Genomic DNA, 14,448 nt, shown 5'->3' with positions numbered 1-14,448 from the left:
TGTGCTTTAATAATAACTGCCGTAGTTATTCCTTCAGGAGTCAGCCAACAACCCTTTTCTTAGTCTCTATGCTGGGGTTTAAATCATCTGATCTCACCCCTCCCGGTTTTTGGTTATTATCAGTCATTGGTGAGTATTGGAAACGCCCACGGCCTTGTCTCGGATTGGTTCTTTGCAACTGAACATGGATTGGTTTATTTGGTAAGTGTGTTGTCAAGGAAAATGCATCCTTGCAACAACCAATCATCTCATGGCTGCAATTTTGCATCATAACACTAGGTGGCAGCAGGCATACAAACAAAACAAATTCACCTTTACATTTCTAAAACATTTTTAAGCAAGTTAATTATTTTCATAAAATGGTTATTTAATCAGATTACACTCTCTGCATCAATCATATATAACCCCAATTACAGATGGTTAATATTAGGTTATTTTTTTTTATTATTCTGATACCAAATATGTTATATTATTAACATTTTATTATATTAAGGCAATTTAATACTGCTAATTATTAGCTTAAAATGCATTATAATTTTATCAGTATTCTGGCATTTCTATACAAATAACAGCTTATTTTTAATTCAGTATTGTACTGTATTCCAACAAGAATATGCCATATTTTATGTTTCTAATAAGCCCAGGATGTATGAACCTTCTTCATGCAGATCTGAGATTATATGTCTGAAAAATATAAACAATACAGAGGTTATTAAACATTCTTGACTGACTAAAACAGTTATCTCCCAAGCTTAGCAAATACCCATGTAATAATAGAGAATTAGCCAATTTCCCAATTTCTATATTTAATACATTCTGAGGCATGCATTCAAACAGAAAAAAAAAATGATTATTTGCTGTCTGTTTTAGTGAGTTTCAGAGTCACACCTTAGCATTTGTTTGTTGGCTAAGGCCTTCACTGCCCTTTCAGTAACTTTAGATTCACACCATAGCATTTGTCTTTTGTTTCCCAAGGCCTTCACTGCCCCACATGGGGTCAATACACAAGTAGTTGTAAAAGTCTTAATACAACATATTTTATGTTTAGCTAGCAGTACAGACGTGTATTTGATGTTTAGGGATAACTAACACCTATGTGCATAAAAGCTGTTTCCCTATGATTTTGACCAGTTCCAAGAGGTTATTTCAGACATCTCGTCTCCATACATTTTGTGTGGTGTCACCTATCTGACAATCTATCCTCTTAATTTGCCTTTTATGACTCATCCTGTCTCAAACTGTAAGTTGATTATAGCAAATTTGGTATGGGCTTCATGTTCACACTTTAGCTAGGAATGACTCTTTTAAAAGTAATCCTTAAGAGTTTCCTGTGTAATTGAAAAAGTGGGGGAGAATTAAACCTGTTTGAAGTCAGTTCTTCTGAATGCAATGAGTTATTTTCTACTGATCAGTGAAATATCTGATCAAAGATACAGATTTATTAATCTTGAAATATATGATTAAAATATATATTTATTAACCTCACATATACCTTGACAAGGTGTGAATGGGAAGCAGGTGTGTTAAATTTGTTGTTATCGCTCTCACACTCTCTCATACTGGTCACTGGAAGTTCAAAATGGCACCTCATGGCAAAGAACTCTCTGAACAGCTGAAAAAAGAATTGTTGCTCTACATAAAGATGGCCTTGGCTATAAGAAGACTGCCAAGACCTTGAAACTAAGCTGCAGCACGGTGGGCAAGACCATACATCGGTTTCACAGGTTCCACCCAGAACAGGCCTCGCCATGGTCGTCAAAAGAAGTTGAGTGCACATGCTCAGTGTCATATCCAGAGGTTGTCTTTGGGAAATAGACATATGAGTGTTGCCAGCATTGCTGCAGAGGTTGAAGGGGTGGGGGGTCAGCCCATACACCATACACACACTGCATCAAATTGGTCTGTCCCAGAAGGAAGTCTCTTCTAAAGATGATGCACAAAAAAGCCTGCAAACAGTTTGCTGAAGACAAGCAGACTAAGGACATGGATTACTGGAACCATGTCCTGTGGTCCGATGAGACCAAGATAAACTTATTTGGCTCAGATGGTGTCAAGCGTGTGGGGCGGCAATTAGGTGAGGAGTACAAAGACAAGTGTGTCTTGCCTACAGTCAAGCATGGTGGTGTAAGTGTCATGGTCTGGGCCTGCATGAGTGCTGTCAGCACTGGGGAGCTACAGTTCATTGAGGAAACCATAAATGCCAACATGTACTGTGACATACTGAAGCAGAGCATGATCCCCGCCTTCGGAGATTGGGCCACAGGGAAGTATTCCAACATGATAACGACACAAACACACCTCCAAAATGATCACTGCCTTGCTAAAGAAGCTGAGGGTAAAGGTGATGGACTGGCCAAGCATGTCTCCAGACCTAAACCCTATTGAGCATCTGTGGGGCATCCTCAAACGGAAGTTGGGGGATCGCAAGGTCTCTAACATCCACCAGCTCCGTAATGTCGTCATGGAGGAGTGGAAGAGGACTCCAGTGGCAACCTGTGAAGCTCTGGTGAACTCAATGTCTAAGAGGGTTAAGGCTTAAGGCAGTGCTGGAAAATAATGGTGGTCACACAAAATATTGACACTTTGGGCCCAATTTGGACATTTCCACTTGGGGGTGTACTCACTTTTGTTGCCAATGGTTTAGACATTAATGGCTGTGTGTTGAGTTATTTTGAGGGGACCAGTATAGACAAACAGCATAATACCTGGTGCAAGTGGTAGAAGGCCACTGCAAACGCCTCTCAGTGTAACCAAAACAGCAGAAGTCCACAGCACCAAATAAAGAGGAAAATTCTTGTCTTTATGTCTTTTATTTAGCTTGCAGAAAGCATAATTACAAGCAGGTCACGCTAAGTAATATAACGCCTGTTGGGTTTGAGTGAGTGGAGACCTAGCATAAAGTGTAAAAGTTAAAAAAATTGTGCACCAAACACAACATAAATAAATTAAAATAAAGTTTTACACTCATATGTACACTATATAATAAAAATTATTCATATTAATATTTTTTTTTTTTATAACGGTTAAAAAGCATATAGTATATGACAAGGTATTTGAATGGAAATGGCTATATTGTATACATATATATCTAAATATATATCTAAATATGTGTATGATTGTGTACATAGATAGATAGATGATAGATAGATAGATAGATAGATAGATAGAAAGATATAGATAGAAACATTTTAACACAGTGATAACTTTTATTAGAAGCATTTTTGCCAATACATGTATATTGTAAAAAATGTTTCTATTCAAAGATATAATTAATCTATGTGCATTTACATTTTTTCCTGAATGTCCCTTTAAAAATGTACTTCCAACAGCGTTTGCGTACAAGTGAAAAATAAATTTAGCGTGCCACTTATATATAAGTACTTTTTGTTTGGTGAGTTTTTTACTAGCATACTTTGTCATTACTGTAAAATCAGAATGTTGTGTAGTTTGCAAGATATGAAGATCAAATGACCAAAAATACATTTTATATGGTATACTACTTTTCAGTTGGTAATTTTTATTGGGGGGGGGGATATATAATCCTAAATTGTGTTGTTTTGGGAATGTGGAACCATAAAGTGTGCATTTGATGTATTTAAGAAATATTGATTTCCATGCTGATGGTTACCATGTACATCAAAGAAAGGTGAACACAATTTACTTTTAACATTTAATTTATGTTAACATTTAATTCAGCTTTTCCCCATATTTAGGCATTTCTGTAAACTAAACTTCTGGTCTGCTGAAAAGGACAAGATATGAGTTGATTGATGTAAATACCTCATGGGAAAACCACTAAAACTAATTTGTAAATGCAGTGAGTGCAAACTTATAAGTGTTAGCACAGAGATGTGAAATGGTTCAGCACTGAAGGGGTTAAACATGACAGTAGTAACAGTAGCAGACAACCAGCATCAGATTCTTCTCAGATGTACTCTTCTCACTAATTATAAACTGACAAAGAGGATACAATGTCATGCCTTTGTCATATTTCCCCAGGAAACGAAAAAAGAGGCTTAAGATAACAATATTTTAATTTAGAATTGACTTGACCTCTGACCTGAAGATACAATACCCTTCTAGGATGCTCTGTCTTAAAAAGGGGTAGGAAAAAAAAAAAAAAAAAATAAGCTTTCACGATTCAGATAGATCATGCAATTAAAAAAAACTTCTATTGTCAAATGTGCTTTGTGCTTTATGTATCTCTAGGTTTGTTGAACAATGTGCATGAGTCTTTAGCACTTTGGGGAAGCAGTGTTCACAACAATGTTTGTAGCAATGTTACACAAATAATTCTACATTTTGGAGGTTAGAATAAACAGCATCTGCAGAATGACAAACTCTTCTGTAATTACCCACCTTCCTTCCCTGACCATTAGCCAGTGGGATCATACTATATAGTGTATTCCTATTTCAAACATGTCCAGATTAATATTGTGCTGGGTCAGGATGCTCCCATAATTCCCCATAAAGCTCCCTGGATGGATTGACCTAAAGGCAGTTAATGCCGTACCTACAAACGTCTCAATAACACTACAATGACATATCCTACATTGTGTTCACAAAACACTGGCTAAACCTCCCTTCCCCAGTGCCCCTAACCTAAAACTATCAGGGACACCCCTCTCTCGCTTGCACCTGTATTGCATCCTTCCACCTACAAATAAATCAAATTTCCTTAAATTACAGGTAAAATGCTGAAATGACTGCAACAAAATTAATGGAATGATGAGGATTTTCTCATAATTTTACTGACACAACATGACAAAACCCCATCCTAGAGTGATGAGTCCAGTCCCATCTGCAATCCCTGCATCACTGGCAATGTAGACTGAACACACTGATTATTGCACTGGGAGCACAAATTAGCATATCATATCATGTACAAAACAGGTAGATATTCATTAAAGTGAATAAATTGTCAAAGTTTGATCTGGGGAAGACACTCAAGACAGAGTGTCACTCTGCCTCACAGTGTGACTTGACTAGACACTAGAAAACATTCAAAAGAGGTGCTACTAGAGTGGTAGATGGTTTAGAAGAAAATATTTACAACAAGATACTTTGTGACCCTAATACGTATATCTTAGAAGAGAAAAGAGAAGTCATACAACAACATTACCTCAGCAGCATCATCATCTTAAATTATAGCTGGAAAGCCCCAGATACTGTGACCCACCAGGACATCTCATGGTGTCCTGGTATGCCAATCTGGCCTTGGGTGTTTTCCCCACTAGGGGCTATATTACAAGTGTAGCACAAAAATATTAACACTATTGAGTGTTAACACCGCTCAAATTAAAGCAATAGAGCTCCTACTACAAGGCGAAAGTAACACATTTTTTTCTAAGCAAAAGCCTTCAGGTATGCTAACATCTAGATGTACACGTACATACACATTTGGTATATACACAATCATATATATTCACATATATGCATGCACACATACAAATATACACACATATATTATACACCTTTAAAGGACCACTGAATGCAGTAGAATTACATCATTAACAAGTACACAATAAAAAAGACAATTCAATAGAACTTACTCTGATTTTCAAATAAGCAGTAGATTTTTTTTCTGACAAATTTATTTTTTCGCCCATTATCCGGACCCATGTATCATGTGACAGACATCAGCCAATCACAGACTAGTATACCACTTTTTATACATATTTTTAAATAGACATATATTTCATATTTAATATGTATGTGTGTGTGAATATATATATATACAGCTATATATATTATGGATGTGCATTTTACAGTTTCATTAGCTGTTGAATGCGGAAGAAGGCAGCTGCTCACGGTATTCAGCTCTTTTCAGAGCCATATTTCTTCTTGTGAATGTCTAACACACTAAGATCTATTCAAATTTACTAATGCACTAATATCTGGTTTACAACAGGAACTGTATGCGCAGGCAAACAATATCATTGTACATCATGGGTATTTAAGAGGGTGGGGGATACGGATTGGACGTATGCCTGGGGTCTGATCTTTAGAAAGAGCATTAAAAAGGCCTTAATATGGTTCGCTTGCAAACTTGAGGGTCATGGTCTCTAACATAAAATTAATTACCCTATGTTTATTACTTAAGCAATGTAGAAATGTTAAAATAGCAATTTCTTTGACTGTTGCGCCCAAAATTAGAGTGAAATTCCATCAGTGCTGAAACTCTTCCTCCTTTCCTGACATTAATAAATCAATATGTAGACGAACCTGCAGATATTATGTGATCATTGTAAAAAACTGCAATTAGTTTAGCAAACACTCAGTTTAATTACTAGCAGAGTGCAGACCTGAAACTCATACACCAAAGACAATGGTTTATTCAGTGATGTCATGTGACCCTATAGTTGTCACATGGTTAATGTAAAATGGATAATAATCTAATATTACCATATACTGTACTTGTCAATTAGCCGATGGTTCTCTCTCAAAAAACAAACCTATATAGTAGATGCTTTATTTGAAAGAAGAGAGTTGTGTCTTTCAAATAAGTAATCTCATGACCATCAGGCGATGATTATGGTATTAATAATTGTATGAGGGTAAACCAGACCAGAACTTTACTATATTAACCAATTATCCTGGCTCCTACATTTTATATTAGTCTACATTCAAAAATGTTTTTGCTTTAAATTGTCAAGCTCTAAATTATACATTATGGGTTAGGTTGTGTACGCTAACTACGATCGGCTTCGGCTTTTTTGCGCACTTCGGGTATTGTGCGTATTACAAGTTGAATGCTAAAATTTTTGGCTCACGTGCTAATCTCCCCCATAGACTACAATTGAGCATGAAAAGCATAAAACACCAATACTCACACTCTAACCCAAACCGTCACAAGCTCCCCTACTCTAATAACCAATAAACTGCCATATAACCCAACTCAAAGTATCCCAACCACTACACTATTAACCCTTAAACCCCTACACCCCACATTGCTATTAAACCCTAAACCACCACACCCTCACATGACAAAGTATCTGCTACACTATTAACCCTAAACAGCACACCTCCACATTGAAAACTATCCACTATAATATTAACTCCTAAACCCGCCACACCCCCACATTGCTAAGATTCCACTACACTATTAACTCCAAAACTGCCACACACCCACATTGCAAAGTACCTGCTACACTATTAACCCCTAAACTGCCGTACCCCCACATTGCAAAGTATCCCTCTACACTATTAACTCCTAAACAGCCACAACCCCCATCGCAACGTACCCACTAGCCTCTAACCCCCTTAACCAGCTAACCCCCGTAACACCCCTAACCTAACACTCCCTAAATTACCACACAAAAAAACTAACATTACAGAAAAAAGCTACCAAAAATAAAAAAAACAGAGTTATGCCTTTTCTAAAACTAAAGCCCCACTTAAAGAAAAATACCTCAAAATAAAAAAAATTAAACTTTTTGGGAGTTAGTACACTTATGTGCAAAACATGCAATATATACAAGAGACTGCATTAGCATAGAGAATGCAATATATACAAGAGACTGCAGAATGCAATATATACAAGAAACTGCATTAGCATAGAGAATGCAATATATACAAGGGACTGTATTATCATAGAGAATACAATATACTGTATACAAGAGACTGTAGTACCATAGATAATGCAATATAAACAAGTGACTGTAGTACCATAGAGAATGCAATATATACAAGAGACTGTATTACTATAGAGAATGCAATATATACAAGAGACTGTAATACTAGAGAATGCAATATATACACGCAACTGTATTACCATAGAGAATGCAATATATACACAAGACTGTAGTACCATAGAGAATGCAATATATACAAGAGACTGTATTACTATAGAGAATGCAATATATACAAGAGACTAAAGTACCATAGAGAATGCAATATATACAAGCGACTGTAGTACCATAGAGAATGCAATATATACAAGAGACTGTATTACTATAGAGAATGCAATATATACAAGAGACTGTAGTATGGTAGAGAATGCAATATATACAAGTGACTGTAGTACCATAGAGAATGTAATATATACTATAGACTGTAGTACCATAGATAATGCGATATATACAAGTGACTGTAGTACCATAGAGAATGTAATATATACTAGAGACTGTAGTACCATAGATAATGCGATATATACAAGAGACTGTATTAGCATAGAGAATGCAATATATACAAGAGACTGTATTAGCATAGAGAATGCAATATATACAAAAGACTGTAGTACCATAGAGAATGCAATATATACAAGAGACTGTAGTACCATAGAGAATGCAATATATACAAGAGACTGTATTAGCATAGAGAATGCAATATATACAAAAGACTGTATTAGCATAGAGAATGCAATATATACACGAGACTGTAGTACCATAGAGAATGCAATATATACAAGAGACTGTATTACTATAGAGAATGCAATATATACAAGAGACTATAGTACCATAGAGAATGCAATATATACAAGAGACTGTATTACTATAGAGAATGCAATATATACAAGAGACTGTATTACTATAGAGAATGCAATATATACAAGAGACTGTAGTACCATAGAGAATGGAATATATACAAGAGACTGTAGTACCATAGAGAATGGAATATATACAAGAGACTGTAGTACCACAGAGAATACATTATATACAAGAGACTGTAGTACCATAGAGAATGGAATATATACAAGAGACTGTAGTACCACAGAGACTGTAGTACCATAGAGAATGGAATATATACAAGAGACTGTAGTACCACAGAGAATACATTATATACAAGAGACTGTAGTACCATAGAGAATGGAATATATACAAGAGACTGTAGTACCACAGAGAATACATTATATACAAGAGACAAGAGATCTGATCTCTGGTTAATTTTTGGAGCGCTAATTGCTACCATGAGTTTGCGGTAGCAATAACCAGACACTAGTAATGGCTGGTTATTTATCGAACTCCCGTAAATGGGTGAATTTGCCTATTTATGGGCGCGTGATAAAATACAGCTCCACTTGTAATCTGGCCCTATATTTGATAACATTCTTTATAAATTGACTGCACCTCCCTATGAAGATGTAAAAACTGCATGATTTGGATACAGCATTCAATTTTAAACAAATTTCTAATTTACTTCTATTATCACATTTTCTACGTTCTCTTGGTATCTTTTGTTAAAAAAAAAAAGCTCAGGAGTGTGTATGTGTCTGGAGCACTATATGGCAGCAGTTTTGCAAGACTGTTACCCATTTGCAAAGACACTAGATGGCAGCCCTTTTTCCTGCCATGTAGTGTTCCAAATGTTAACCTAGGTATCTCTTCAACACAGAATATCAAGGGAACTAAACAAATTTGATAATTGAAGTAAATTGGAAACTTTTTTACAGTTATATGCTCTGTCTGTATCACAAATATTATTGGATTGCAAGGATTTTTCCTAATAGAGTAAAGCTAAAAAAATACTCATGTACTCTGTAAAGGTGTCATATATAAAGTTTCAGACCTGTATAACACTACTTATTTTTTATACTCTCTAGTTATATAAAACATATTAAAATTTTAAAAAAAAAAACAGTGTACATCAAGATGGCTTGAACATTTCTTTTTATGCAATTGCAGGTAAATCTCTTATGGTGATAACTAAGACATGCGATCTTCAGCCTCCAGGCTTTCGAGTTTTTCATCTAGAGATTCATTATGGACTCGGTAGGTGCAATTTGAAAAATATTTTATTGCCGTTGTATTCTCATTGTCTTTATTATAAAGTACAAACTGAACTGAACAGTGAGATGGTAATACTAAATTATAAACCAATATATATATACTGTATATACTAGTCCTAAAGCCTGTGTACACGGCCATTTTTTGCAGTACAGCTGTACCACCCCTTGCTCTCTCTTCCCCCCTTCTCTTATGCTCTCTCTTCCCCCCTCTCTTCTGCTCTCTCTCCCCCTCTTTCTCTTTTGCTCTCTCTCCCCCCTCTCTTTTGCTATTTCTCACCTCTCTTTTGCTATCTCTCTGTCTCTTTTGCTCTCTCTCTCCCCCTCTCTATTTTGCTCTCTCTCTCCCCTCTATTTTCCTTCCTCTCTTTTGCTCTCTCTCCCCCTCTCTTTTGCTGTCTCTCTCCTTCTCTTTTGCTCTCTTTATCCCCCTCTTTTGCTCTCCCCCCTTTCTTTTTCTCTCTCCCCCTCTCTTTTGCTGTCTCTCTCCCCCTCTCTTTTGCTCTCTCTCCCCCTCTATTTTACTCTCTCTATCCCCCTCTTTTGCTCTCTCCCCCTCTCTTTTGCTGTCTCTCTCCATCTCTTTTGCTCTCTCTATCCCCCCTCTTTTGCTCTCTATCCCCCTCTTTTGCTCTCTCTCTCTACCCCCTCTATTTTGCTCTCTCTCTCCCCCTCTCTTTTGCTCTCTCTATCCCCCCTCTTTTGCTCTCTTTCTATCCCCTTTTTTGCTCTCTCTCCCCTTTCTTTTGCTCTCTTTCTCCCCTTTCTTTTGCTCTCTTTCTCCTCTCTCTTTTGCTGTCTCTCTCCCCCTCTCTTTTGCTTTCTCTTCCCCCCCTCTCTTATGCTCTCTCTCCTCCTCTCTTTTGCTCTCTCTCCCCCTCTCTTTTTTTTTTTTTTTTGAGTTTTCAAAAGAGCTTTATTAAACTTGTCGAGTTTACAAGTAGAAATATACGAATAATGAAAACCAAAAGAACAATACAGATGCAAATATAACAATGCGAGGACACAGTCCGTCCTCTAAACTGTCTATAGACATACATTGTGAAATAAATGATATACTGTTCAAGGAAGTACTTATAACATCATCATGAACAAAGATAATTAGAGGTACTTTATAACACAGTTGGGGGAGACCCAAAGGTCTCTTGGCCAAATAGAGGGGGGAAGGGAGAAAGGTCTAAGGGTGGGATGAGGGGGTAGGGAAAAGGGTTGAGTGATATGTCATTGGTCGTAGGTGGGTATTTCAAAGGAAATCCAGCTGGGTCTAGTCAGAACTATCCCTAGGTCAGATCTCTCATTCCCTCCGGGAAGAGCTAAGAGGGAGTGAGGACATTAGGTCTCCAGGTTGTATCATAAGTGTCTTTCCAGTCGGTCCATGTAAGCTCAAATAGGTCAGAATTACCTAGGTTGTAAAATATGCTTTTTTCCATATTATATAAGTAGGCCATATAGGAGCAAACTCTCGTCCAACTAGGTGAGGGCTCTGATTTCCAGTCACAGGCAATCAGGTGTTTGATGGACATGAAGAGGTATATACTAATGTAAGCATGGTGTTTAGGGAGAGAGTGGGTACCTATGTGTAATAGGGCAACTGCAGGAGAGCTACGTAAGGGCTCCAAAGCATTTTGTCCATAAAGGGCGTATTTTAGGGCACTCCCACCAAATGTGCAAAGAGTCCCCTCTCTGACCACAACCTCTCCAACAGTACGGAGATGCGCTAGGGAATATTTTAGCTAGCCTGATGGGCACATAGTACCAATGGGCCACCAACTTATAATAAGTTTCAAATAGGGTGGTGCAATGTACAGCTTTTTTGGTTCGTTCGAGCGCTTGTTCCCAATCATCTACTGTGAGCGGTTTGTCTAGCAGGGAGCTCCACATGGCTAGGTGGGGGGCCGGAACTGGGTTTGGATCCGAGTCCAACAGGGTGTAATGTCTAGAGAGGGGTCTATATAGCCTCTTTCCTAGGTTCCAAGTGGACTCCCACGGGGTCAGAGGGCGATTTGACTGAGGCTTGAAGCCCCAGGCGGTCATAAAGCTTTTGATTCTGTAATATTCAAATTTCAGGATATGGGGTAGGGCCACATCAGCCCCCAATTGGGACTCAGTTTTAAATCCACACTCCGGTGCCGGTAGCCAGAGGTCCGAGACCACCTTTATTCCAATTTGGGTCCATCTCAGAGGATGGGCATCCTGTAGGCCTACTAACAGGCTGGATAATGAGGTTATGGGAGAGGGGTGAGGGGCAATTTGTCTAGAGTGGCGGATTTTGTCCCAAAATTTCAGGCATTCCTGGATGATGGGGTTTATCAGGGATAGTTCCCTACGGCAATGGGTCGGCGTCCATATCAGGTCACGTAAACTTAGGTTATAGGGAAGTGAAGCCTGTTCGATGGAGTGCCATTTGCAGGAAGGTTGCGTGACTCCCCATTGGGAGACATGGGTGAGCATTGCTCCCTCGTAGTATCTTACCACAGAGGGAGAGCCCAGACCGCCCTTAGATCTAGGTAGCTGTAGCACTCTCTGCGCCACCCTTGGGGGCTTGCCCTGCCATATATGTTTAGTTATTTCACTCTGAAACTGTAATAGAATGTGCCTGGGAACTCTGATTGGTAGACAGCAGAATAAGTATGTGAGACGAGGCAAAAAAGACATCTTTAATGCTGCTATCCGCCCTAACCACGAAACTTGCGAGAGGTTCCAGCTCTTGCCGAGGGAGCGAAGCTCCGATAGCAAAGGAAGGTAGTTGTCCCTGATAATCCGGGGAAAGTCATTGGATAATTTGACTCCTAAGTGGGTCACTGAAGTGTCCGACCATCTAAAAGGATATTTGATTTTTAGAGGGGCCATAGACGAGCTCTGGAAGCCTTGGGTGTAAATCTCAGTTTTGGGAATGTTTAGTTTGTAGTGAGAGTGGGCACTAAATTCCTTGACTATAAGTAAGAGTCTAGGGAGGGTGGACGCGAGATCTGAAGAGAAAAGGGTGATATTGTCCGCAAATAAAGCTATATTGTGCTTGGTGCCACAAAGGGTAATCCCACTCATGTGTGGGTCGCGTCTAACTTGTTCTGCCAACGGCTCTATGGCCAGCGCGAAAAGTAGGGGTGACAGGGGGCAACCCTGCCTAGTCCCATTGGAGATTTGAAAAGGGGGGGGTTTGGAAACCTAGTCCCTTTACCGATGCGGAAGGAGTAGAATATAGGGCTTTAATTGCTCCCATGAGGGAACTCGGGAATTGAAAGGCATCAAGTACTTCCCACAGAAACCGCCATCTCACCCGATCAAAGGCCTTTTCTGCGTCTAGCAATATAATCGCCATAGGTTTATTAAGGCTAGACGACAGGGACTTCACATTCAAGAGTCTTCTAGTATTATCTGGGCCCTCTCTTTTGGGGATAAATCCAACTTGGTCTGGATTAATTAAATAGGGGAGGAGATTGGCAATACGGTTAGCTAGAATTTTGGAGAAGAACTTAATATCAGTGTTGATTAGTGAGATTGGCCTATAGCTGGCACAAAAAGAGGGGTCTTTATTAGGTTTCAGTATAGTCACAATAGTGGCTTCAAGGAATTCACTCCTAAATTTGCCTTCATCTCTAGCTAAATTGAAAAGTCTAAGAAGCAGGGGGGAGAGCTCTTGGATGTAAGTTTTATAAAAATGCACTGGGAAGCCATCTGGACCAGGTGATTTAAATGATTTAGAGTTCTTGATAACCAGTTGTACTTCCCTAAGGGTGAATGGCGAATTTAAGGTGTCTTTTTGATCGGGTGAGAGGGACGGTAGGTTCAATGCTTTTAGGTACTCACGGAGTCTTCTGAGGTTACTGGCTCCCCCCTCTCTTTTGCTCTCTCCATCCCCCCTCTTTTGCTCTCTCTCCCCTTTCTTTTGCTCTCTTTCTCCCCTCTCTTTTGCTGTCTCTCTCCCTCTCTGTTTTGTTCTCCCTCTCTCTTTTGCTCTCTCTCTCCCCCCTCTCTTATGCTCTCTTTCCCCCTCTCTTTTGCTCTCTCTCTCCCCCCTCTTTTGCTCTCTCTCTCTACCACCCCCTCTTTTGCTCTCTCTTTCTATTCCCCCTCTCTCCCCTCTTTTGTGCTCTACCCCCCTCTCTTTTGCTCTCTCTCCTCTCTTTTGCTCTCTCTCTATCCCCCCTCTTTTGAGCTTTCTCTCTACCGTCCGCACGGCCCCGTACAGCCCCGCCCATGTCACGCTCAGTCCCGCCCACGTCAAGCCTGGCCCCACCCTTTTCCACCCCTGTCAAGCACAGTCGGCCCAGGCCCAGATGCCAGGAGGTCAGTGTGTTGAAGGCCAGGTGTGTTTGTCCTCACGCTGTCTCTACCGTGCATGACAGCTTTGGACAAACACACTTGGCCTTTTATATTATAGGATAAACTTTGCAATATTCTTTCATTATTTATTTTGTCCCCTTTTCCTGTAATTAAATTCTGAAATTGTGAGCTTTTCAGTTCCTGTTAGAAATGGAAGTGCAGAACACGGTTATATACCACAGAGCCATTGGCTGCACACTCTAGTGACCTATTTATAACTGTGCCTACTTTGCCAAAGCAGAGAAGGTAACATAAGTTACAACATGGCAGCTCCCATTGTTTTATAGACGCTAAAACGTTACACTTATTTTGTCAATATTTAAACTAATTAAAAAATACATCTACATGTTATTCTCAGCATAATCTTCTCTTTGAATGCATCATTCTATCTAGCATTTATT

At 39.0% G+C, this 14,448-nt stretch overlaps 1 protein-coding gene across 1 annotated transcript in view; it reads left to right on the top strand.

The window, feature by feature from the left end:
- The window catches only part of ASAP1 (ArfGAP with SH3 domain, ankyrin repeat and PH domain 1), a 722,698-nt gene that overhangs the window by 42,914 nt on the left and 665,336 nt on the right, over nucleotides 1–14,448 (top strand). Inside the window, exon 2 of the mRNA XM_053715362.1 lies at nucleotides 9,624–9,710. Within this exon, the coding sequence (XP_053571337.1) occupies nucleotides 9,652–9,710 (59 nt within the window). The 5' untranslated portion in view covers nucleotides 9,624–9,651. The remainder of the gene's footprint in view (nucleotides 1–9,623; nucleotides 9,711–14,448) is intronic.

The sequence above is a fragment of the Bombina bombina genome, chromosome 5 (genome assembly GCF_027579735.1).
Source record: "Bombina bombina isolate aBomBom1 chromosome 5, aBomBom1.pri, whole genome shotgun sequence".
In the NCBI taxonomy this organism is placed as follows: domain Eukaryota; kingdom Metazoa; phylum Chordata; class Amphibia; order Anura; family Bombinatoridae; genus Bombina; species Bombina bombina.
The sequence above is the reverse complement of the archived record's forward strand: the minus strand, read 5'-3'. Positions and strand labels throughout refer to the sequence as shown.